Here is a 24,243-nt window from a genome sequence, read left to right as displayed (position 1 = left end):
ATAGAAAAACCACCTGGAACAAAGAATTTTTCTGTTGGGATGGTCAACAAAACAAATCATGCAAAAGATCCATTCTGAGACATAAACAAGAGTATACCTGCCTGCAGGGCTGCGTGGAGAAATCCTTTGCAGTCAATATGTATATATTGTCTATATATATAGGTGGGTGAAATATTTGCTGCAGGGAAGGAAAAGGCATGGGACAGATTTAGGGATGCCGAGGTCTGTTCATTGTAGGTCCTCTTTTGAAAGTGGGTTTTCGGTGCCCAAACCAGCCGGTTATTCGCCACTGATGCTTGTTATGAGGCTCTTTCGCATTCGTTTTGACTAGGGAAATATCCACCAAAATCCATTTTCGCTTCATCTTTCTCAAAACGACATCCTGGAGCTTTAGATGATTTTTCCATCATAAGCCTTTTAAAATATATTTATATATATGAATACGTCTGAAAAGGTTTGGGCCAGCCCGGCTCGGCTTCACGGCACGCAGCAGTAAATATAAATGGAACTTGCCTGAGGAAAGCAAGGAGGTATGTATAGAATGCCAAATAATGCCGAATAATGTATATGTGCACATTACAGCTCAGTTCCGGTTATAGGTGGGGGAAATGTTAACGGAAACTGAAACAAAGACAATTCTTGAGTTGATTAAAAAAAGGGGGACATGTTTCAAAAACCGGAAACCAATATAGCGACATTTTTCTAAAGACAAAAATTTAAAAAAAGCATCTCTGAAAATAGTATAGAACATCTTAGCGGCCCAGAATTCCAAAATCGATCGAGATTAATAAATAAGCCTCCAATCTTAAAACGACAGGTCTCTTAGCTGCTTCTGGAAAACAAACAAACCAATCTTATTTTCGATACATTAAAAATCATCTTCGTTGGAAGATCTGGAGCCTGAGGGTCTTTCTGGGAACAATTTTCTAGCCATACAGCAAAAGCTATTTACAAAGTAGCTATTTTCTTTTTTTAAAGGGGGGGGGGTTTAAATCTTTCTCTCTGTTCTCTGTTCTCCCCTCCCCCACCCCATCTAGAAAGAAGGGTGGGTGGGGAAAGGGGCGATGAATTATATTAGCAAAATGTGCACAATTATTTCTTTTCTTTTTTAAAAAATATCGTCTCTGTTTCTGAAACAGTAGATGGAAGTAACTCAGTCTATGGAGAAGAGGACAAGGAACAACCACCGTCTCTATTTAACCCCCGGGGACGGTCCGGCCCTCCTTGCAAACAGGCCTGATTTATTATTGCTGAACCTCTTCCTTCAATATGGAGATGACAGATTGTATTTTGCTTGTAAGCAAAGGCGTCTTGAATCCTTGCCATACCAAATATGAGTCTACCCTGGTCTGGGTGTTATTTTTCCTTCTGCTGCCTTTTCTCTAATTTCGTCTTTTTAGGGTGGGGGTGGGGAGAAGCGACCATTTTCTGCCATTGTGAACAGCTACTGACTTGTCTGCTTTGACCCCGAGAGGAAAAGTGTGGGTGTCGCTTGGAGGCCTTTTTCCAAGGTCCTCGCTCAGCTCAGAGACCAGAAGGAATCGCTTCCCGGGAACGGCTGGCCTTCTCCAGCAGAAGGAGCCCAACATGGCGAAGGCAAAGAACAGCCTGCAAGCGCGACCCGGCTCAACTCCAGGCCTCCAGAGGAGACCACCCCCCACCCCCCACCGATGCAAAGCGGCAGCACCTGAGCTCCCTTTACCGGCTGAGCCGTCTCTGACCAAACGCTGCAACAACCAGGACTAGAAGAAGGAAACACTCATGGGCCTCTGGCGGGGTCAGGTTTTGCAAAAAGAAGAAATCTGCAAATCCTCAACTCTAGTCGTAAAGGGCGGAGGCTTCTTGCATATTTCCATCGCCCCGAGCTGCCCGTTGTTATTTGCAGCAGACAAATGAATGCTCGGAAGCCCAGCCAAAGAAACGAGGAAGAGTTGGAAGCACGGGTAATATTATGGACGATTTATGTATTCAGAAACCGAATTGACAGGACGGGCACAGATGCCTTCTCTCCTCCGTTACTCAACCTTCTCTTTTAAAGGCAAAGGATCGTATTTTAACTCTGTATTATTCAGAATAAAAACTTTATTTTTTTCAGAATGTGAGCAGCAAGGAATGTATAACTTTCAAAACAAATCTAGCTTTTTTCTTGTTCCTGTTTACACATTTCCCGTTTAGTTTGATGTTACAGACATCCATTTTTTTTGTTCCTGTGGCAGCCTGTCGTTTGCTTTCCAGATTTTATTGCATTTTATTTTTAAATAAAGGAGTTCTAGCTTCCTTTTCAAACGATACCCTACGTATGCTATCTAACATACAATCAGGTAAATATCTCCTGAATATTCAGGGTACAAGTTTTTTAATATCTTTATATATATAAATATGAACAGATGGGGATAAATAAAAAATTTAAACACTTAGATTATTAAAAGTTTGCAAAAAATATAAATAAATCTGAATGTTCACCAGCATACACACGTTGAAAGACGTACACGTATGAATAATTCCACCCAGGGAGACCCCGTTCAAGCGCCTTTGATTTCTCTCTCGCTAGTTAAAAGAAGTGCAATTAAAATAAAAATGCTTCCCCGGCTGGGATCAATTCTGTACGAACAAATTCACATTTAAGAACCATCTGGATAGAAAAAAATTGTTCATATACCCTGTTTTGATAAAAGAGTTGACGTGAAAGTACAAAGCCTCAGGTACTCTCAAAGCGAGGACACCAGGCAAAGAGTTCAAGGAGATAAATATTCACTATGGAAACTAGAGAGCGATTCAAGCAACAAATATTGCTACGTCACATAAACTAGAAAACGCTTTTTTACCAAAAGAAAACAAAAACAAAGTAAAATAGAGGGGGCGGGGCCTAAAGTATTTCCTTTCCTTTTAAAAAAAGAGGGGAGACGGTGTTTTTTTTTTAAAGGGTTCACATAGTAACTGATAATGGTATATTACAGATGGGTAAGTTTGGGAGCTTCCTGAATTCTTCCCTGAGAAGGATGGTGAGAAGTAAGTTCCGTATAGGTCGGGTGTGGATCACAAGGTCCATGGTGATGATTGTTGCCCATCGGCCCGCTGTAGTCCATACTGGTGGAAGAAGGATGAGGGAGGTGAGTCAGACCAAAGATGGAAGGCCCAGAATTGGCCATGGTATCCACATAATTGCCCCCAACATAGACGGGGCTTCCCTGTATATGCGGATTGCCATAGCCATTGCCTTGAAGAGGATGAGGGTCATATTCAGGAGTCACTGCTGCAGTTCCGGTGTATCTCTTTTGAGCAGGCGGGCAGCTATTAAGAGTAGCAGGATATGACGTCGGGATGCCATAGGCATTCTGATGAGGCTTGCCGAAGGACGGAGGTGACTGGGGCTCGTAGGGAACACTGTTTACTAGGGAATGCATAGAGTTCAGATATCCTCCAGTTGCCGGTGGGACGGGACTCCTGCTGGGGGATTGTCCTCCCGAAGAGGTCATCATACCTTTCCCTTTCTGATCCTTTTTGTACTTCATCCTGCGGTTCTGAAACCATATTTTTATCTGTCTTTCCGTGAGATTGAGCAAGTTAGCCATCTCTACCCTTCTTGGCCTGCAAAGGTATCTATTGAAGTGAAATTCCTTTTCCAGTTCTACCAGCTGGGCACTTGTATAAGCAGTGCGGGCTCTCTTAGAGGAAGCTGGCCCAGGGGGGCTTTTATCGCCAGCACAACTCTCACCTATGCAAATCACAACAAAGAACAAGGTGAATATGGTGGGACCTGGACACACAAACAAAAAAAATCAAGCACCTCACTCATAAGAGCACCAAGATATTGCAAGATCTACTGGGTCAGATTTCTGGCTTTGAGGGTCATATTTCCTGCTTATGATTACTGAATGCTCAGGCAATACAGGTTAAAAAATGTATACAGATTAAAATGTATGCAGATTCTAGTTGGACCCAGGGTAAAACTGGTAGAAAATGCAGCCCCATATATATATATATATATCAGTATATATATATCAGTCTACAAACCACCAAATCAAGATATGTTCACTATATCACTGGATTTCTTCCAAGTAACTGAATGAAAGTCTTTTGAAATCTGCAGGCTGAATTATTTTATTGCTTAGGAGATTTTAGGGAGAAGGATATTTGACCTCTATCACATGCAAAGATCTTATTGACCTCTGTGGGTTCCAGATACGGTACCTGAACTATTCAGAACCCAGAAGACTTCAAACATTTCTCACAGTGAGATACAGTGACCATCAAAATCATGAGAATGAGACCCCATTGCAACATCCATCCCTCAAACATTTCTTCCCTTTACTGTTTCCAGATGCCAGTTCCACAAAACCAGTAAAGGAGAACAGGTGGATTAGCAAGAACTGTGGGCCATTCTGGTAAATTTAATGAAATGGTCACACATGAAGTGGTCTACCATGAACCATCTCTAGAGGCAAATGTCAGGATGTCATTCAGATATTTTGGCTTATGAGTGGGGGCACTGTTTAGATTCCCTCCCCCACCCCAACTGTTTTTGGCTTTGTGTTTGTGCATCATTCAGAGAAAGGTAAACATTTCTTTAAAAATTCATTCCATTCACTAAGGTGGAACTGGATATCCAAAGCTCCTTTGGAAGAAAATTCCACTTGAATCCATGGTTGTGCCTGCCAGTTTAATATCAGAGTTCAGTGGGACAGCTTTCTCTGATTATAGTGCACCACTCACCCTTCCAAGCATATGTACTAATTAATAAGTCCCACAAAATTGGATAGGGTTTATTTTAGGATTGGGCTGTCACCATTAGTTTTTAGACAGAAATGGGTTATGATTGAAGGCAATGCTCAAAATTATGAAATATGAAGGGAGAGGAATACAGAGTTTAGAGCACTGTGTATACTAAACAATAAAGCATATCATTGTGGATTTTTCCACTGTAACAGCATTAGAAATGCATCGAAGAAAACATTTGCAAAAAAATTAGAATCTATTTTCTCAGCAGAAGATAAATTGAGGAAGTAAGTGGTAAATAGAAACCAAATGCCTGGGGAGGCTGAGGCTAATACTTTTCTCATCGATTTGGGTTTACTTATGTAATAGCACTGTTGATAAACACCATAATCCACCCATAATGTATTTATGGACCTGCCTGCAAAGTGCTAAAGGACCCTAAGCTTTGTTTACCACTCTTCTAAAGCAGCAGCCCTGTCTGTAAGCTAAAATCAAGAGGTTATGAATATCAAACCAAGCATTGATCCTGACTGCAGACAATAATGAGCTATATTACTCTTGTTACACTTCAGCTAAGATAGGTCACTGTGTTGTGACTGTAAGTGTAGTGTGCCAAAAGGGGGGAGGGGAGAGCACACAGGTCCTGACACAGGTTGAAGATGGGCCTAGACCTTTGTATCTCAACATAGTTTAAATCAGCAAAAAGGGGAGGGGGCAGGCTTGGCTATGGAATGTTGGAGGCTCAGAGGGGAGGGCCATCTCATAGTCTGCTGAGTAAAAGCTTGGTAAACTTCCTGAAGTTTCTCTTCTACGAGTCTTCTTGTGAAAGGGCCTGTAGTGGATTTGTTTTATTTTGGCTAAAGTATATTTGAAACAAGAGAATTCTTGCCACCTCAGGAGGCTTTAAGGCTCAGTTTCCAACATACATATTTGGGGGAATGTTCCAAACCTGTTTTGCCACAATAAAACACCTGGGAGTGCAGAATCCCCAGAACTGGGTGGTGGAGCTGCCTGACTGCATAAGTATTTCCTTCCTTAGACAGGAACCTTCCTCCCCTCCCCTTCCATACCTGAACTGGAACCGCTGTTTTTCTGCTTGGTGTTTTGTCGAGACTCTTTCATCCAGGGAAATATCTGTTTGGACATGGTGGGCGAGTTCATGATGGAGTTCTTGGTGATGTTAGTGGGGGTTGCATTGGTGCTGGCATTTGCAGGTGGTGAGGCCGAGGGGGGTGGTGGCGGAGGGGCCTGTTGGCTGGGGGGCGGCTGCTGGGGTTGCTCTGGAAGGACCGGTGGCTGGAGGGGTTGGCCGCTGATGGTCCTCATACAGCTCTCATTGATTTCATTGGCCTTATGGTGGGACATAGAGCTGCCGCCTCCGGGGGACTGTAAAGAGCAAGCAGGTCGATGGTATTCAGTTTCCACCAGCGATGAAGAAGGAGGCGGAGGATATTGCTGCTGACTAGCATTGTAAGCGAAACCATTTGCTCCTTGGTAGGGATAGCCTCCATAGATCGCAGAGCTGTCGTAGTAGGTCGCTTTTTGCATTTCGTTGTTTCCCAATATTTATTTCACAAACTGACAGGGTCTTGACACCCTTAAAGAATAACATTGGCACCCCTCTGTCACGTGACGTTTTTCCTCCAATGGCCCCTCCTGGTAGACCTAGGGAGTAGGGAAAGCACAGGAGAGTGAAGAAATGGTACAAATCCATCTTACTTTCAATAGCTAAGTGACATGAAAGCCATAACAGAAAAAGTGGTCAGCAATATTTAGCAGCATGACTTGGCCTGAGGCGAGGAGCATTTCGATAGAAAAACTGCTTGGATTTACTGGCAGCCAGGACTGTGGAGGAGAGGAGCTTTCTAGGATTTCCCCCCTTCCCTTTCCTGAAATTTGTTTTATGGCTTCTCATAGAAAGGAAATTCTAGTTTATGTGACTCCAACACTTCCAGATAAGAGCGATCACAGAAAACTTAAATGGATTCTAGAAGAGAATCTCGACTCCACCCCATTATTGCTATAGATTATTGGTAAATCTTTCCTGCTCCAGTTTGCAAGACATAATTTTGCTTCCCTTTAAAAAAGTGATTGAAGCCTAGTTACAATTCTGAATACAGTTTCCTTCTGAGGAAAAAAACAATAAATGCCTGTGTAATATTGACAATTCATGGGCTGCTCAAAATTCTTGGCATCCAGGGTGTCCAACTCATAAAATATTTGATAGGAAGCAAAACTGTAACTCGTAATGACACTCATGTAATGAAACTGTTGCTGGGCCAGGGATATCCCCTTACTTTGCTATGCAATAACCAGCCAACTTCCCGAGCATAAATTATGTTTAAATGCTGCAACAGAACACAGCGACACATATCTGGCCTCTGGGATCAAAACGTGTAGCCAAGCCCAAGCATTAGAGGAGATTCTCCAAACAGCTATTGTTTGTGGGAACTTTCTTTTTGTACCTTGAGGCCCATGTGTGGACTATGTTCTGAGGGAAGATCAATAAACTTACCTCGAGTCCACCAAATCCATAAGCAGTTTTAAAATGTTCTTCAAGATCCTCCCCCACCACCACATCCCACCCCCCTGTAAGATCCTCTGAATTCTACCTGTTCAGACATGATGGATTGGGGGGAAGACACACACACCAGGAACCTGAAAAACTAGTGTCCATCTCCATGACCACGGGTTGAACTTTCCTACCAACTCCTCGATAATAGGTTCTGTCTTTGGAACTGCTGTGTAATTTGATGTATGAGGGTCATTTGGCTGCAGAGAAGCCAATGGACACACAAAACCGCAGAATGCTCCTACGGACCAGGCAAATCTTTTCTGCACACTCAACAATGTTTACCTGCCCGAGCACACAGAGCTAGAGATTGGCTCCCATTCACAGAAATCTTATCAAGCATCCAAGAACTTTTATAGGCCCACCAGCACCAGAAATTAAAACCATCTTTTCACGCCTTCCTATGTGTATCCTAGTCTTCCCACACACGCTGTCGCTTCATTATTCAGATCAAAACACTCCTCAGCCAAAGTTCATTGTTCGAGGGGAAATCACACAAGATCATATTTCCCTCTGTTTCAAATCAATTAACAAGTATTTGGGCTTCAGTTCAGACCCGTTTCTCCGAAATCAAGGCAGGTTGTTATAGCGCCAAATTGATTTACTAATGCTTTCACATCTGATGACTGTTGCCATTTTGTTTTTGTTTTGTTTTTTAAAGGTAACCAAGTATTTCAGTGGTTATTAGGCAACCCGACTAGTCAAGACCTGAAAACTAATCAGTTAAGGACAACCCCAAATCTCGGGTGCTACATGACTGAGTTTGATTCCGTCCAGTTTGAAGGTGAATTCATCTAAACAGAAGTAGCTAACTTTTAACTAGGTGGTAGATCCTAATGTTGTTATTTGTTCCTTAGTATTTCCGGGTTTGGGACAAGTTCTATTGTGTGTGTGAGAGTCTGGACTTTCCTCAAACACGACTACAAAGTATTAAAACTGCTACGACTTCTAGAGCCACCCCTCCCCCCTCCCCTCTCAGGTCGTTTACTACACTGGCATGCTTTCCCTAAGTCTCCTAAGTCTATACTGTGCCAGTCATAACTCTGGGGAAGGTATCGCTCAAGAGTTTCAAGAACTGAGATGGACTTATTCCTATTCTTAACAGCCAACAGGACCCTCATAAAGTAAAGTACCGAACGAGACCTGCAAACCAGCTTCAACTGAAATCGGTGGCAAAACTCCCAGCGTGGATTAGAACCTACATTAAATTGCGCCTCCCAAGGTAAATGCTTTCTCCAGATAACTCGCCTCTTAAAATATAGCACAGCTAGTCGACCACGTTAAGGGGATGGGTGGGGGGTGGGGGCAGATATCGGCAAAAGAGGCCCCAAATAAGTTTGGCTTGCAGACAGCCTCTCTTGGACCTCTTTTATCAAAGGGCGAGATTCCGTCTGGTGTACAACCCTGCAACGCTGTGGTCAGATCCGATCATATGCAATTCTACTCTGAAGTTTGGAGCTTAAAAGGACCTACTTCCTAGCTAGGGATCATAGAATAGCTTCATTGGGGCGGGGGAGGCCTAGGGTGACCCATTTCAAAGGAAGATTCTAATTTGCTTTTTGGAAATAAGTGCATTGCAAGGGCTGTGGCAAAATGCTCATTCCCTCGGCCTCCCAAACAAACCAGCCCCCTCTCCCACTGTTCCGCCCGATCCACATCCCAGGACAGTTTGAATGTTTGGTCTTGTTCCGGTTTCGTTCCTGAGCAGGGGGCACGCGTGATCGGGCCTCAAAGTTTGCCTCGCTTGGCTTGTGGACCGGACTTCAAGAGCGCTTCCCTCCTTGGCCTCCGTCGGCCCCCACCCCGGCACCAGCCCCCTCTCCAGCGGCGACCCACACGGACACCCTTTCCCCGTCGCCCCCACCCCCCGTCGCCTCCCCCCCTCGCCAGCACTAGCCTCTCACCGCAAGATTTCCTGCTAGAGAAAGGAGAGTCGAGGGGCGAGGGGCCACTGGCCTGAACTCGACGTGCAAGGGGTCTATCCGTCACTGCCTGGAAGGAAGCTCCAGCCCGTGAACTCCTCTTGAACCGAGATTTAAGTCTCTGGTCATAAATCACCAGGACATAAACTCCACCGTTCACCACTGATAGCAGCGCATTTTGTGGCCTGCTTACCTTAACTTCTGACGACTGAGGGGGAAGCCAGCATTGCTCTTGGGAGGCTCGGCGACAGTCGCTTGCTCGTGGCCCAGGGGGGCAGAAGCCTGCCCCCCCCCCCGCCCCCGGCCAAAGCCCCGCAGCTCCTCCGGGATGGGGACCAGCTCAACGCATCCCCATTAGCAGCCAAGACAGGAGGAATCCTGCTTTAATCCGGAGGAGGAGGAGGAGGAGGACAGGCGAAGGGACCTTTCTCCAGTTAGTCTTGGACCGACAGGGCCCCCTTCTGCCTTACCTCGCTCAAAGCCCTACCTCCACTTCCCCACCCCTCAGGCCAGCCGCGAGCAAAAACAGACCAACCCTCCCCCCCAAAGGAGCAAAGTCCCCCCAATGCAGGAAAAGGCAGGGAATGTTTCTCATAGACTCTTGCCCGCCCAAGGAGGCGTCTGTCGGGGAAGGGCAGCTGCCTCGGGAAGTCCGGGGGAGGCAGTCCAGTCGCCGGAGTGGGGGTGGGGGGGGGAGAGGGAATGGAGGGAGTGAGAAGAAAGAGGCCGGGGACGAGTGGAGCGCTGGGAAGGCCAAGCAAAGTATGCTAATGAAGACAAAGGGTCCTCACCGAAGGGTCACTCTGCCTCCAACCGCGGTTCTGGTTTTATTACTCTGCCCATCATTTTGGCTCCAGCATGGGGAAGATGGGGGCTTCTGGGTAGAGGCGAGGGGTAAAATGGGGGGGGGGTCATGACTTGGATTCTCCCCCCCGCTCACCCCCCCCCCCAGGAACTCTCTGGCAGCCGGGCCAATCAGGACCACCCTCTCCAAGGAACCAATAATGACATTTCGGGGCGAGGAACTGGCGCGCGATCGGCCACCCCGCCAGATGCCCATGTAAGGGCGCATCGGCTCCGTCCACCCGCGCATGCACATCCATGCACGGCACACACATGATCCGCACATACGTACAGTGTCCAGCTCGCAGGTCAAAGAGAGGCATCTGCTTTGAAGGCCATTCCTGGAAACAAATGCGGAGGCGTTTACCCAGGCAGGCCCCACTAAACCGATCTGCCTGCCTCGAGGCTCCAGCGCGACGGCACCTCCGGCGGAACCCTCATCTCTTGAATCGTAACGTAAATATAGTCACGAAATTAAAAGGGCTTGTCCGTGAGTAGACCCCAAACACACCACAGGAGAAGAAAGTTCCATTTGAAACGGACGGTCCTTCAAACCATTCTGGCTAGGAGAGACTATGGCTCGGGTCGCCAAAGACCTGTAAACAACTTGACAAGCGGGCTCCTTTCTTTACACAGGAGGCGTCATTAACTATACCCACAGAGATATAAGGGACAGTGTGTGTAGTGTGTACACGTTGCAGGTGTGAAGTTTTGCGTTTGGCCGACCTCGGTTCTGTCCCCCTTTCCTTCTCCTCTGCCTCTTTCCCGTTTCTTCTCGTCAAACACTCCCCCCACCCCAGCCCCCAATCCAGCCCTTCCTTCGTCCCAGGTTGTGCCAGGTTCACATCTCATCAGCAAGCGGAATGCCGCTCGGCCCCGAGAAAACCGGGCACCGGCGGTGAGGCTTTAAAAGGCACACAAAGGAGCCGCTCGCAGGACCTTCAAAGGAGCCTCCCCATAATGCCTAGGTGCGAAGTTGACAGGCCCTCGCGACCCAAGGTGTGAAAAATACAAAGCCCCTCCGGCAACCGCAATGTCACCTTAAAGCCAAAACAAAACCAAAGGGGGGGGGGGGGAAGAGGGGACTTCAGAAAAATTAAAAGGAGCCTAAAAGTCCTCTAAGGCCAGGGTGGCCTCCCATGCATACCAATGGTTTTTGTCATTTATGGCGAGGCAAGATTTATGACTTCACGCACCGGAGCTGTAAACAGAGCCGCACAACAGAAAACACCGGCTCCTCGTCGCACATCGCGGTGGCCCAACTTGAAAGGAAAAGCCAAGCAGCGTGGGAGGGGGTGGCAGAGAAGGGGCCAAAATCCCCGGGGTAGGCATTTTTGGCTACAAAACGACTCCTGGAAAGTTGCGCGGGATGAAAACGCCCCTTCTGTCAATAATCAACCCCGCACTTTCTTCTGAAAACTGCTGATGTAGCTTCCTCCGTTTTCAACACCTCCCCCCCCCCCGCAAAAGCCAGCGGCCAGTTCAGCGACCCTGAGCCACATCCGAGGGTGGACCGCGCCTTCCAACCCACCGCAGCCCCGGGAGGACAAGCAACGGGGATCGCAGGCGCCCATGGCTAGCGGGTTGGGGCGGGGGGGGGGGGGTGCCAGGTTTGCCAGCGACTGTCTGGACTGTTTTGTTTCGGGTGCGTCTCGTGTCCTGATGCAGACATCTGATCTGGTTTCCCGCTCTGAGCAGAAGAAGGTAGACAATTTGTCGCTTTCGGGAACGAGCGGTTGCGAAGCCCGGGTTCAAAAATGCGGGGGGGGGGGGATTTTTTGCAATAATCCCGGAGATGTCCTTCCTCAGACGCTACACAGACCCAGACACACGCAGACACTTTTCCCAGTTTAGTTTTAATGCTTTTTTTGTGGGGTGGGGGAGAGAAATGAGGACACGGTCTCTTATCTTAACCCTTTTGACTCTTAAACAACTACTGTTTAAGGCTTCTCCATGTTGCTCTGCCCCTCTAAGAAACTAAAGTAATTGGACAGTGGCCATTGGAAGTAAAGCGACATACATCCAAGAGGGTTCCATGGAAGGAGGATTTGATATATCTTTCCAAACACCCTTTAACCGGGGAAAGGGCTGCTCTACCAGCAAACCCCCTCCTCCCCCAATCCCACATTTTGATTCAATAATGAAGGTTAACCCCGTCAATTTTTTTCCTGGACTAAAACTCTTCAAATCCCTCTAATCTCGGCAAATGCTGACTGGACTTTGGGTGCCGAAAATGAGGAAAACTGTTTGGAACAACTGGGAGAGAAGTAGGCAGAGGGGAAATTCTCCAGAGCGGGCATCCTTGGCAGAGATTCTGGGTAGAACGCCAGTCCCAAACGCCTCACAGGGAAAAGTCCACCTCGATTACTCGGAATTAACTACTACTGAATCCAGTGGTGCTTATTTCTCAGTAAGTGTGTTCAGGTTCGCTGCCCTGGAACTGTGCGCTGGCCAGCCTTAGAAGAAAAGGGGTTTCGTCCTGATCATGGTTTATGGTTTATCTCAGCAGTACTAGATAATCGCCAATGGCAGGTTTTGTGATTTACTCAGAATATACTCGGGGTTTACACATGATTCCCTCTTCAACTTCAGTCACCAAGTCTTCCCCTCCCCTCTACACCTAGGAGCGGAGAGGTTCAGGACACTCTCATTTATGACTGTTTTAACTGGGTCAAAATGCTCTAGAACTGGGTCATAAATCATAAGGAACGATGACAAAGTAATTGAGATGCAATTAAAGCTTACTGTGTTTTATTTGTTTCCAAGGCTGTGTCGGCCTGGTTGAAACCTGGGGTTTCCCCCTCCAAATGATTTTTAAAGCCATATTTAATTGCAGATTATGTATATATTACATATATATAACATATATTATTTATTTGCTTTTTTTGTTTAGCTTTGGGGGGTGAGGTTGCTTTTACATCTCCACATGAGAGGATCTTACAAAAAGCTGCAGGATTAAATAGCCATAACATTTTTAGGAAGGAAAGTTCTATTTCTAATAGTTCCAACCTTTTCTCCAGAAATCTATCTCTAATAATTGCAATTGGTTGGGAATTTGGGAAGGGTTGGGGGGGGGGGGGACAGGCACAGCAGCGTGTAGGCGAGAGCTCTGCCCCTAGCTCACTGGCAACATAAATCAAAAATCAGCACTCTGACCTTTTGCAATACTGAGACTCAGTGGTGGATGTAATTTTATATAACATTTGTCCCCTTGTATAATGCAAGCAGGGCTTTATTTCCCCCCCTCCCCCCAGTAATTTAGTGTGCATTTCCCTCCATAAAACTGAAGAAATCGAAGGTTAAGACATAGTGATCAGGAAAGGAAATCTAAGGAGAATGTAAAGCTTTATATAAAGGGAGGGAAAGACAAATGAATGTGCCCCCTTTCCTTTCCAGATCCATGACTACACAAACACATACACACATACCAGCATTTTGTGGATTCTGAGGGTGCATGGGGGACGCTTTTATTCCAGTGTTCGAAACAAGGTTGAATTTAAGCAAGGAGGAATATTGAGAGGGTGCTCTTTCTCCACCGGAACTGTGGAAGTTCCAGTGGCACGCCTAACTACCCCCCACCCATAAATATAGCACCAAAAAGCAACACAAATAAAATGGCAGCAGGATTGCATACTCGTTGCTTTGGCAGTTTGGAATCAGAGAGAGAGAGAGAGAGAGAAAGAAAGAAAGAAAGAAAGAAAGAAAGAAAGAAAGAAAGAAAGAAAGAAAGAAAGAAAGAAAGAAAGAAAGAAAGAAAGAAAGAAAGAAAGAAAGAAAGAAAGAAAGAAAGAAAGAAAGACCCGATCCTGGTCCCTTGACATTTCTCAAAATACACTTCCACCTACATCTGAGGAATATATTAAACACTAAAAACGACGATAATGACGACTCCCGGTACAGATAAAGAGAAAAACGAGCGCATGGCGTTCAGAGAGAAAGGTCGGCACAAAAAGAATACGCAAAAGCCATACGAGGAAGAGGGGGAAAGAGACCGCGATTATCTGATCTGTTTATTGCAACCCCCCCCCCCCCCGCACACTGAAACAAAGGGGGAAACGAGGCTTGACTGGTATCCATATACACCCTTAAGCCTTTTCTCCTGACCTTTGCCTCACAAAGCAATAAGTCACACCCGCAAATGAACAATCAACGGAAATACCTTAAAATAAAATCCATCTTTTTTTAACGAAGCATCTCGTCCTAACAGCTCAGCAATAGCCTTTCCATAAGGACCGAGCGCCGTAGCCCAACTGGAAGCTCTCCGAGGGGTGAGCGGGTTGGTCGCTTGCGGTGGGGGGGTGGGTGGATAATAGAAAGCAGTTCTTGCTCTGAACAGAAACTGGAAAAGCGTAATCACAGGCGAAGCCAGTCCGGGTCTCCACTCCAAATGCCACAATAATGCGCTGTATTATGTGCTCACGTGGTCATACGTCAACTTAAATCCTTTTATTTGAAATAGGGAATCACTGAAGGAACCAGCGTTCCAGAGGCGAGCCTCTTGGGCTGGCTCTTTTTTTTTAGAAAGAAAAAAGAAGAAGCTTTACATAAGTGCCTTAAAGAAGAGAGAGAAGAAAAATCAAGCCAGGGAGGTTATTTTTTCCCCCTTCCACGTTAATATTTCTGTATGCAAAATTCAGACGGAGAGGTAAGAACTATGCTTTCATATGATGTGATTACTCTGAACTTTTGAGACAAATGACTGACTGGCCCTTCTGCATGGGACTCTCTGGTGACCAGAGGAGCGGAAGGGGGCAGGCGGCGCCATCCAAGGGGGTCTCGGCCACTAGACTGGCCTTCTGGAAGCCCCTTCAAAACGAGGAGGATCGCCCGCCAGCCCACGGACTCCTCTGTCCTTCTATTGAATGGAGCTTGCTGAACACCCACATGTTACATCAGAGCAGTTGTAGGAACCCCAAAGACCTGTAATTACCTGACAAAAGGAAAAGGAGCCTCTGATAGAGGCTGCCGGACTTCTGTCCTTCCAGCACCCTAGGAGGAGGAAGAGGAGGAGGCGGCAGAGAAGGAGGGAAGCGTCATCCTCCTTTGTGGTGGATCTGAATTTTGCAAACTCTTTTGGGACCTTCATGTTCAACCTGTGCTTACGCGTTTCCTATGCAAGTACTTGAGTGATGTACAAAATTATAGGGTTCTCGAACTTTGAAATATTTTGGGAGGGGGGAGTGATTAACCGCCTAGAGAGGAAGGGTTATATTTTTCCATAAGGGAAAAAATAAAGAAAAGAAACTCATGCTCTTCCCTCTAGTGACTCTGAAGAAAATAATTGATCTGGATTCTACATGCAGCTCCAAGACCTTCTCTATTTCTACCTACTCGGCACTTCTCCCATCCTGCAATGCTTGGACAAGGGAGAGGTTCCTGTTTTAACATAAAACCATTCATGCCTAGAGTGCCTTACATGGGTCCACTTGCTTGATCTTTGCACTTTAAGCCATGTTGTTTCCTTTCCACTTCTCACGTACACGTAAGGAAGTTTTATTCTATTATACTTCTTTCCAAGTTTGCCCTAGACTTTTTAAACCCAGTTTGTGAGCAAATGCCTTGTGGTAGACTTGCCTTGTGGTAGACTTGTGAGCAGTCGACTCCTTTGACTCCTTTGACTTCGTGCGTTTGTGGGACTTTAACTACTCTAATAACAGGCCTTGTTAAATCCAAGTAGTGGGGCTGACCCCTGGCAGTTTCAATTCTACTCCACTGAGATATGGGGAAATGCACTGATAAGGGTGTAGTAAATTTATAAAATCTTAAAAGAGAACTTTCAACTGTCTGTTTTCCTTCAACCTCTTGAAAATCTTCCTCTTGAAAATCAACAACCAACGCCCTACTGAAGTCCATAGAAAAACTCCCTACTTGAGAGCAACTCTGGCGACTGCTGATTTTCTTTGCGTAGAATTACAACCAAACTTGAAGCCTTTAGACACTCCCGGAACCTACATCCCTTCTCTCACAAGCAACTTGAATGGAACTTTTGAAAACTCTTCCACACACAAGTTAGTACCACCTATGGACAGTTTCATTGGCTAACACTGAATGCAAGCGAGGGAGTAAGAGATGGAGGGAGTAAGAGATGGATTCGTGTTCCTTCAGGCCAGTCAAAAGAGGCCCTGTGAAGTTCTTCAGCAACAATGCCACTGAAATTAATGGATAATGGAGCCGACCTAGGAATAGGCAGGTCATATCTTCCAGAGCCTCAAGAAAAATATTTTGCCTTGAGCCAAAAGCAAAATGATGACTGTAGCAAACAGAAACTATAAAACAATAGGTCACACTCATAAAACTGGGATTCAGCAGCAACTTATTTGCCTCAATACTGTATGGTATTGAAGGTTCCCCTTTTCAAATGTCCCTCCCCTGGTACCTTTTTTTTAAAACACCAGCGATCAAGTTAATGTGAAAACTGCTGTTTAACTATTAACATGGCAAATTGTAAGGGGAATGAACCAGTTCCCAAGAAAAGTAAATGTCTCAGTGATGACCTGTTTCTTTGCCATGAGGCCAGGAAGAAAGAAAGTTCATACCGACTCATCTGGAATCTTGGGTCTGGGCTGAATATTGCTATTAGATAGAATACGGTTCTGGAATTCAGTTGCTTTGATGGAGCTTCAGGAATTACGCCTTTGAGTACAAACACGGGTTGACTTCAAAGCTCTTCTGTTTGCAGTGCGGCAGCAGTTTTGCTTTGCTGTGCCTTTATTTGCAATCCCGAGGACAGGAAGTTCTCAAAGCCTTGGGAAAGCTCAACAAGATTGCATTTTAGTTAGGGAGGAGGGAAGGTGTCCCCCCCCCCCCTCAGCACAGGACAGTGCACTCTGGAAGCCATTATGGAGAAACAAGGAATTGACCTAAGCCTGAAGAACTGTGACTGAGTCAGAAGATGAGGAAGAAGACAGTGGGCACTTTACAATGCTTTTGGTCATGCAGGGGTCTGCTAAACTGCGAACTGTCTGTGTTGAGACTGTGAAGCTTGAAAACCTATCTGAGTCTCATTCACTCCAAGGTAAGTCCTGTTGGTTTCAGTGGGACCTTTTCTTCCAAGTAAGTTTGCTGAAGGTTCCCCTCTGCAGCAAATAGGCCTCGCTTCCAAGGAAAGAGACTTCCAGTGCCTAATGCAAATCTCCAGCCACTGACATTAAATACTGGCCTTTTAAAAAAGGGTTTGGGGGTAAGTTCTGCTCTACTCAATACACATTCAACCACACATTCTTTCTAGGACTCTTAAGATGTCACACATTTCAAACTATTGGGCTCTGACTTCATGTTCACATTTAAGCCTGAAATGCAGGATAAAATCCTTTTGATCTAGGGAATGGCCTCCTCAAGAAAATATTTTCTGCTCAATTCTAGGTATGTTTACTCGGAAGAAAGTCCCACATAGATCTATGCTTCCTACTTTCCTAGTAAGTATGTCTAGAGCTGTAGTCTTTAAACAGAGCTTAACAGAGCTTATAATTGTTTATGTCTTTAGAAATGCCATGATTTTTCTCTTGGTTTGCTTATTTTAGTTGTAGGGTGCTCTTGTTTCAGTTAAGGCAGATGTCCCATTGTATTATATGGATTTTCATCACACACACACACACACACACACACACACACACACACACACACACACACACACACACACACACACACACACACACACACACACACACACACACACTCACTCACTCTTTCAAGCCAGGACCTCTGTTCAGGTTTGTATCGGAGAAAGCAAGACTGTGTTTTCCTTACAAATTATTACTCATTAAAGTAAAATTGTTAAGAGTCAGGTTAGCAAATAACCAGGCTGTTTGTGGGGTATCGTTGTGGGGTCTATCTCAAAAGTATAGATGGGGGGGGAAGAGAATTGTTTCCCCTTTAGAAATTTTTAATCAACGTTTTGTCTTGAACCGGCTTAAAGAAAGCCGACTGGATCCAGTAGCTAAATCAACACAACAACTCTAGCCATGAAATTTATACCCCCTTTTAAAAGGTAGCAAACGAAACTAATTGTACTTCAGCCTCGTAAAAGCAGGTAATTCTACCAGGAAATTCAAACAGCTCCACACAGCTTTTAGTATTCTAGCACCGCTGCTGTTGTTTTAATCACCCATATGGTGGAGCTTTAAAGTTTTAATTGATTCCAAGGAGGGGGGGGGGGCGCAACGCCACTAAAACCAAGCTTAGATGTTCAGTCGCTTTCAGTGGGACGTCCAGTGCTTGGAAAGAAGTTTCAAATTCAATGCACAGGAGGCGGGAGAGCTAAGATGTCCCTGAGTTTTGCCTGCAGCCGCCTGCCAAGCTCCCATAAATATTCTAAATCCTAACCGTGGCTTTTCTTTTCCGGATTCACACAGCAAGCGTGGTAAACATTCTCGGACACGTTGGAGAGCGACAGGAAGCAACACACCCTTCCGAGGGTCCAGAAACGAAATCACCAACCTAGTCCGAGATCTCGATTTTAAAAGGCAACTCCACTTTTCGACCAAGACTCCTTCAGACCCTCTGGGTCTCCCCCCTGCCCCCACCTCGTGGACACTCTCCCAGGGCTGAAGTGCCCTTAAAGACCTGGCTCTGACTTAGGGTCCTATAGATTCCTTTTGTTTGACAAGACGCGCATTCTCCCACCAAGGAAGACGAATGGAGGCAGCGCCCAAAGATGCCAACCGACCCAGCTATTTATCAAACCCGAATCTCGCGGTAACCTTTGCGACAAGCACCCACAAAAAAACATATTTGCAACGTGAAACTGTTTGAAACTCTCCGGCAACAGAGTTCAATTTCTTCCGCCCCCTCCCCTTCCCTCCACTCCACTGGGTTCTTACCTCCTCGGGCTCCCAGCCACCGAACCGAAGTCTTCCCAGATTTTATGCTTCTTTAAAACGTATTTTCCGGTGGACGAGAGCGCTGTAAACAAAGAACAGGCAATAGCTGGGTAAGAAAAGGGAAAGAAGACCGTTTTTAATTTAGCACCCAGGCGAGGGGGGGGGGGGTGTTCAGCTGCTGCGTTATCCTAGGTGGGGTGTGTCATCATGAAAACGAAGTTGCTGATTCGTGTCATAAACATGTAATAACATTGCCTACTGCAATCGTGTATGAAATTGAAAGGCCCCTTTTTATGCATGCAGCGCTACTTCCTAAGGATATGCCTTTGATACGAAGGGCAGGTTTGATACTCCGCCGGGAAACCTTGTTTAGCGTCGTTTGGCCAAATAAAAACGTTAAATACAACCGGACGAGGGTCATCTTTGTCGAATGGCGTACAAACGCATCTTTCGTTTCAGTGCAAGACGCAGAACTGGCGGAGCTGGGCGCATGCTGAAATGATCGGCCCAGATCGCTAGCCGATCTCTAGGTCTCTCCCACTGGCTCAGACTAGTTTTAAAGATACATATATAGTGTAAATATATATATATATATCCCTGAAACGGAGCTAGCAGCCCCTCCCAATATACCTATCGTCTAAAGTAACAATGAGCTGCCTGCCCAGTTATTTTCGGTCCTTTTCCATCTATATATTTTTAAAAAGTCCCATTCGATTCGTCTTTAACTGGACTAGTAAAAGTGATGGCTAATAACGCTAAGTGCAATTTCTTGGAATAATGGCGCCAAGAGTCTCGAAAAGTCTCAAAATCCATCTTGGGAGCGCTCTTCCACGATAGGCTTTGGTGGTTGTAATTGGCCCGTTGGGTAATGGCGATCATAATTTTAAATTTAGAGCCAAATAACCATCTAGCGCGAAAAGAAAGAAATAATTGTTAGCGATCATAATAGCTTACAGGGGTGTTTATTGCTCATCGAGAGCTCTGGTGGCAGAAGGGGGCAGCGGCGGGTCTGGCCAGGCGGCCGCTTCGCCAGTCGGGGGCCCTCAGTGCTACCAGGTCAATCCTGCCCGCTCTTTCTGCCAGGTCTCCATCCCGGGGAACTCCTTGGGTGGTTCGCTCCCCCCCACCCCTCACGTCCCTCCGTAAAGAACCGACTGGGTCGGCGATCGATCGGGAAGTTCTGGCTGAGCTGGCTCCTTCCTGGGCAGACCACCGTCCTGCCATACAAGAAAACTCCCGCCCGTGTTTTGGGGAGCGATTAAGCCGCACGCCGCGATCCATTAAACTGCCAGCGCTCTTGGGAGGGGGGGCTGGGGGGGAGATGAAACAAACAAGCAGGCAAATAAACCTGGGTCCTTCTTCCCCCTTCCGATAGCTGCTAAATAGCCCCAGAGCAAGCAAGCGCCGTTTAGAAAAGCCATGTCCTTCGCCTCAACTCGAATATTAATTGCCGGGCTTTAACTTGGTCCTAAATCGCTCAGCTTTAATGATGAGTCATGGAGAGTTTTTGCCGGCGACTCCTCTCTTTTTGTGTGCCCCCCCCCCCCTCACGATGCTTGTCGCTGCCGCTGGAGTTTCTTTCTCGGCCCAGCTCAAGGACCCGTGATTTATGGGGATGCCGGGCAAACTGGGAAGGGGTGGGGGAGAGAGAAACAGGGACTCCCGCACTGTGGTCGGCGACTGCCACAGTGTGCCTGACTACGAGGACGCTGCCAAGTCGCTTCGCCCGGCTTGGAGGTTTCAGCGCCCTCCATAAAGGCATCTTGCAGCCCAAGATTTCACATTCCCTAAATCTTCCCCTTGTTCTACGCAAAAGGGGTCCCAGCAAAGCACGTGCAAACAATGAAAAAGCCATCAAGGCACACGACTGCTCTGTGTGTACTTACCGGCCTCTATTGCTTGCTTAAAGAAGTTTTTAAGGGCTCTTGCGGGGGAAAAATAATAAATCAGATAGGCTGGCTTTTGTGTTGGGGAAAGTCGAAAAAAGAGGAAGTTCTCTTTCACGTCGGAAAGAATCACTCCTCCTAGTGAGAACTGACGGCCACCGATCCATTCCTGACGAGCGGCATTAATTATTTAATGAGTCACGTGACTGGACACCCCCCTTTTCCCCTCTTCCAGATTAAAAATTCAATATCTACCCCAGAACAGACAGCAACACCTTTATCTGCTTTAGCAGCGTTTCTCGCGTTGCTTATTCAGGCCCCATCATCTCGGTGGGTTTGGGCAGCTTCTCAGTTGCTGGGGGATCATCCGGACATCAATAACGCGAGTTTGTCAGGCCCTGGAGCAATGAAGCACTCAGCCCCCGAGTCACTTGGATTCGGATTTTTATTGTCACCGGCAGCAGGTTGGGCCAGCCTGCATAACTGGGAACCGCACCTAATCCAGATCTCAGACGGTTCTTAAAGTAGTCAGGAAGACCTTCATAATACCAGGTTATCAAGGGGAAGGGGGGCGGGGGGGAGGAATCCTGCTTCTTTCCGGTCATCTGAGGATGTTACCTTCCATTTCAAGGGGACAAACGTTTCACACTGGGAAAGGCACAGGGTAAATGTGGGATTCAAATAATTTAACAACTGGTTGTTTACAAGCACCACTTTAACAACCAATTCTGCCGAAGTGGTGCGAACCTGCTGAACCACCACTCCATTATCAGGGATACCTAGAGAACCAGTCCTGCTCAACTGGATATAAACCTCTTTAGTGTGTTTTTTCTGTTCTTGTGTCTCAATGACTTCCAAGAACAAAAACTGCAGTTCACACAGGATACTCCAGCACATGCCCCGGAGAGATTACCTGCTCCCATTGGTTGGATGGTCCACTGCAAAACTACGAATTCATTCTGTGACCAAAACAGTTGAACTCACAATAAATGGGATCATCACCCTGATCCCAGGGGTTCACACCTAGCCCATTCTCACCCTTCAAGGTATTACTGAGGGCCCAGAGCTCTCATATCTAGCTTCATCTCTATTTCTCTTGAGACGGAAATGTGAAGAAAGGGCAACTCCTGCTGACAAACCCGGAACTTTGGTCTGGGGGTGGGTAGATGGTTTTCCTCCACACACCATAAATCACCCAGAAAACACTAGAATTCTTGTTTATTGGTCTTCGAGTAGGTTCACTCTGAGGTTGCCCAGTGGAATGGTGTCACAGAGATATTGATCTCTTCTGTATATTTCTGTAGTGAACAACCTAAGCAAAGGTGGGGGCATTTTCAGAGAGGGAAGGCAGTCTTGACTCAAGCCAGGTCGGTGGCCTTTGAAGGCACTAAAACGGGCAGGCAAGGAGAGTAGAAATGTTTGAAGGGACCCGTCAGCTGCTGAGAAATGGCCAGTGTTTGAAGAAGGGGGGGGGGGAGACCCCAGGTGCCATACAGGACCGCAGATTTCTCAACCTACCACCCTGTTCCTGTTTACAAAGCTGAAGATCTTGTAAGTAAATACAAGCAACATGCAACTGTTGGGAAACCAGTCTAGTTACAAGTCTCTGGGCCCACCATTCTTCTTTCAAGCAACACACCAGGCTAGAATTCACACTCCAGTAATACAAAATGCTGGTTTTACTGGTTACTAGGACAGAAAGGTCAGAACTGCTTTCATTTGGCCTTTATCTGAAACATTTGCAAAACCTTTAGAATCCAACCCAGTCCCTTTTATAAGATAGGGCAAGCTCCTGTGTGTATAAAAGAGTGGGGGAATGTAATGGTGTGTGGCAGAGGCTCGTATGTGTGTGTGTGAGAGAGAAAGTGTGTGAGATTTTGTCTCTGTGTGTGTGTGCGCGCGTGCACGCGTGCACGTGTGTGTGTGTGTGTGTGTGTGTGTGTGAGAGAGAGAGAGAGAGAGAGAGAGAGAGGAAGAAGAGAGGGCTTTGTGCTTGTGTCTATGAGGGGAATATTGGGGTCCAAGGGCCAGATTAGAAAGAAGGCTGTCTTTAAAGGTCAAGGGTTTGATGGGTCAGTCTCCTTCTGTTAAAAAAACAATTAATGGGATAGAAAATGTGTCCTTTCGGTGAACTCTCTTGGTTGCCCCAGCAGAGCCCAGACAATGTGTAGATCTCCAACTTATTGTAACACTGGTTATGGCAAGCTAGGATCCACAGGCACACATCACAGCAAACTCTACTATAGTTTTTAAGACGAGAGAGAAAGAGAGAGGGGGGGGGGGAGAGAAAACATTACCTTGAATGATGACAATCTGCCATATGTATTTTTCAATGCGCGCTCCATTCTCCACCCAGAAAGTATACATTTCCATCGCACAGCCAAGCGACTGTGTCTTTATACATGAACACATTTTCCCCAGGAAAATCCTTCGTGTCTTCTCAGACCTTTTCCAAGAGAATGCCTTTCAGAATCGCTGTTGAATTACAAAGAAGTATTTATTGGAGGAAGTGATTAATGATTCCCAGTAAAATTGCTATTTTCAGCGTGATTTCATTTTGCTTTTTTTTTACAATGGGAAGGAGGGAGGGAAGGGCAGTTTCAAGCGAAGGACTGCAGGAGTCAAAGAAGAACCTTAACGGTCTGTTCAAATAGCTGGTTTAACATCTTGAGCATTTCTGGTTAATTTTGGAGTTTCAGTAAATTGAGGGGCGGGGGAAGCTTCTCCATACTAAGCCCAACAAAGGCTTTAGAGTAGACAAAGAACTGGAAAGGGGGGGGCATCTCGTTTTCCAACCCATTCTTTTTTATTTCTAGACACAATTCTAACGGAACATGGATTCCAAAGATTAGTAAACACGTGAAAAGTTGTTCAACCAGATGAAGGGATAGTGAGGTAATGAAACATGTGAGGAAGGACTGATGGGGGTTGATCCAGGGTACACTAGATGCTATATTTTTCCCAGCAAATCCCCTTTGGAGTTACCGAGTTCTTCTCTGTCCAATAAAAATGCCATATGTTGGAACCATTTGCGCAGTGGGCAGCGCTTACTGAGTAAGGCTAAAATAGTCACAATATACTCAACTGAATAAAATAATTATTTCTTTCAAGTTTATAGAAGAAGAGCATCAAATTATTGTTCTAGATGCCCTGAAGGCCCCAGCGTACATTTCACATTGATGAGAACACCCAAAGATTATTATCCAGAAGAAAATCATCAGCCATTATTGCAAACTTTGGATAAACCATTCAGAAGACCTCTGTTAAGGCCCAGAGTGAAAGCCATCTTCTGAGTCCCATAGAATTCCTTAGTCGGCTTATGGGAGCCCCTCAAAAGGGATGTACCTTCCCATTTGGTTGTCTTACCCTTTTCCAAAAATTAATAGCACTATTTAATGGAAAAAGAGAGATTTGCTACTGAAGTTGCAATAGTGTTCAAATGATAATAGTATTCAAATAATAATAGTGATCAAATAATAATAACC

At 46.0% G+C, this 24,243-nt stretch overlaps 1 protein-coding gene and 2 long non-coding RNA genes across 3 annotated transcripts in view; 2 read left to right on the top strand and 1 right to left on the bottom strand.

Annotated features, from left to right (window-relative positions):
• Positions 1 to 187: 187 nt before the first annotated feature.
• LOC125441329 lies at positions 188 to 2,289 on the top strand. The gene is made up of 2 exons (XR_007245821.1): positions 188 to 530; positions 1,140 to 2,289. It is a non-coding gene; the product is annotated as an uncharacterized LOC125441329 (long non-coding RNA).
• HOXA3 (homeobox A3) overlaps positions 2,065 to 24,243 on the bottom strand; it is a 36,626-nt gene continuing 14,447 nt past the window's right edge. Inside the window, exons 2-5 of the mRNA XM_048511847.1 lie at positions 23,056 to 23,233; positions 18,873 to 18,954; positions 5,787 to 6,381; positions 2,065 to 3,715 (exon numbers count right to left, since the gene is read on the bottom strand). Of these exons, the coding sequence (XP_048367804.1) occupies positions 2,952 to 3,715; positions 5,787 to 6,264 (1,242 nt within the window). The 5' untranslated portion in view covers positions 6,265 to 6,381; positions 18,873 to 18,954; positions 23,056 to 23,233 and the 3' untranslated portion in view covers positions 2,065 to 2,951. The remainder of the gene's footprint in view (positions 3,716 to 5,786; positions 6,382 to 18,872; positions 18,955 to 23,055; positions 23,234 to 24,243) is intronic.
• On the top strand, positions 16,144 to 19,278 carry LOC125441328. The gene is made up of 3 exons (XR_007245820.1): positions 16,144 to 17,068; positions 17,416 to 17,468; positions 18,405 to 19,278. It is a non-coding gene; the product is annotated as an uncharacterized LOC125441328 (long non-coding RNA).

The sequence above is a fragment of the Sphaerodactylus townsendi genome, linkage group LG11 (genome assembly GCF_021028975.2).
Source record: "Sphaerodactylus townsendi isolate TG3544 linkage group LG11, MPM_Stown_v2.3, whole genome shotgun sequence".
Classification (NCBI taxonomy): Eukaryota; Metazoa; Chordata; class Lepidosauria; order Squamata; family Sphaerodactylidae; genus Sphaerodactylus; species Sphaerodactylus townsendi.
The sequence above is the reverse complement of the archived record's forward strand: the minus strand, read 5'-3'. Positions and strand labels throughout refer to the sequence as shown.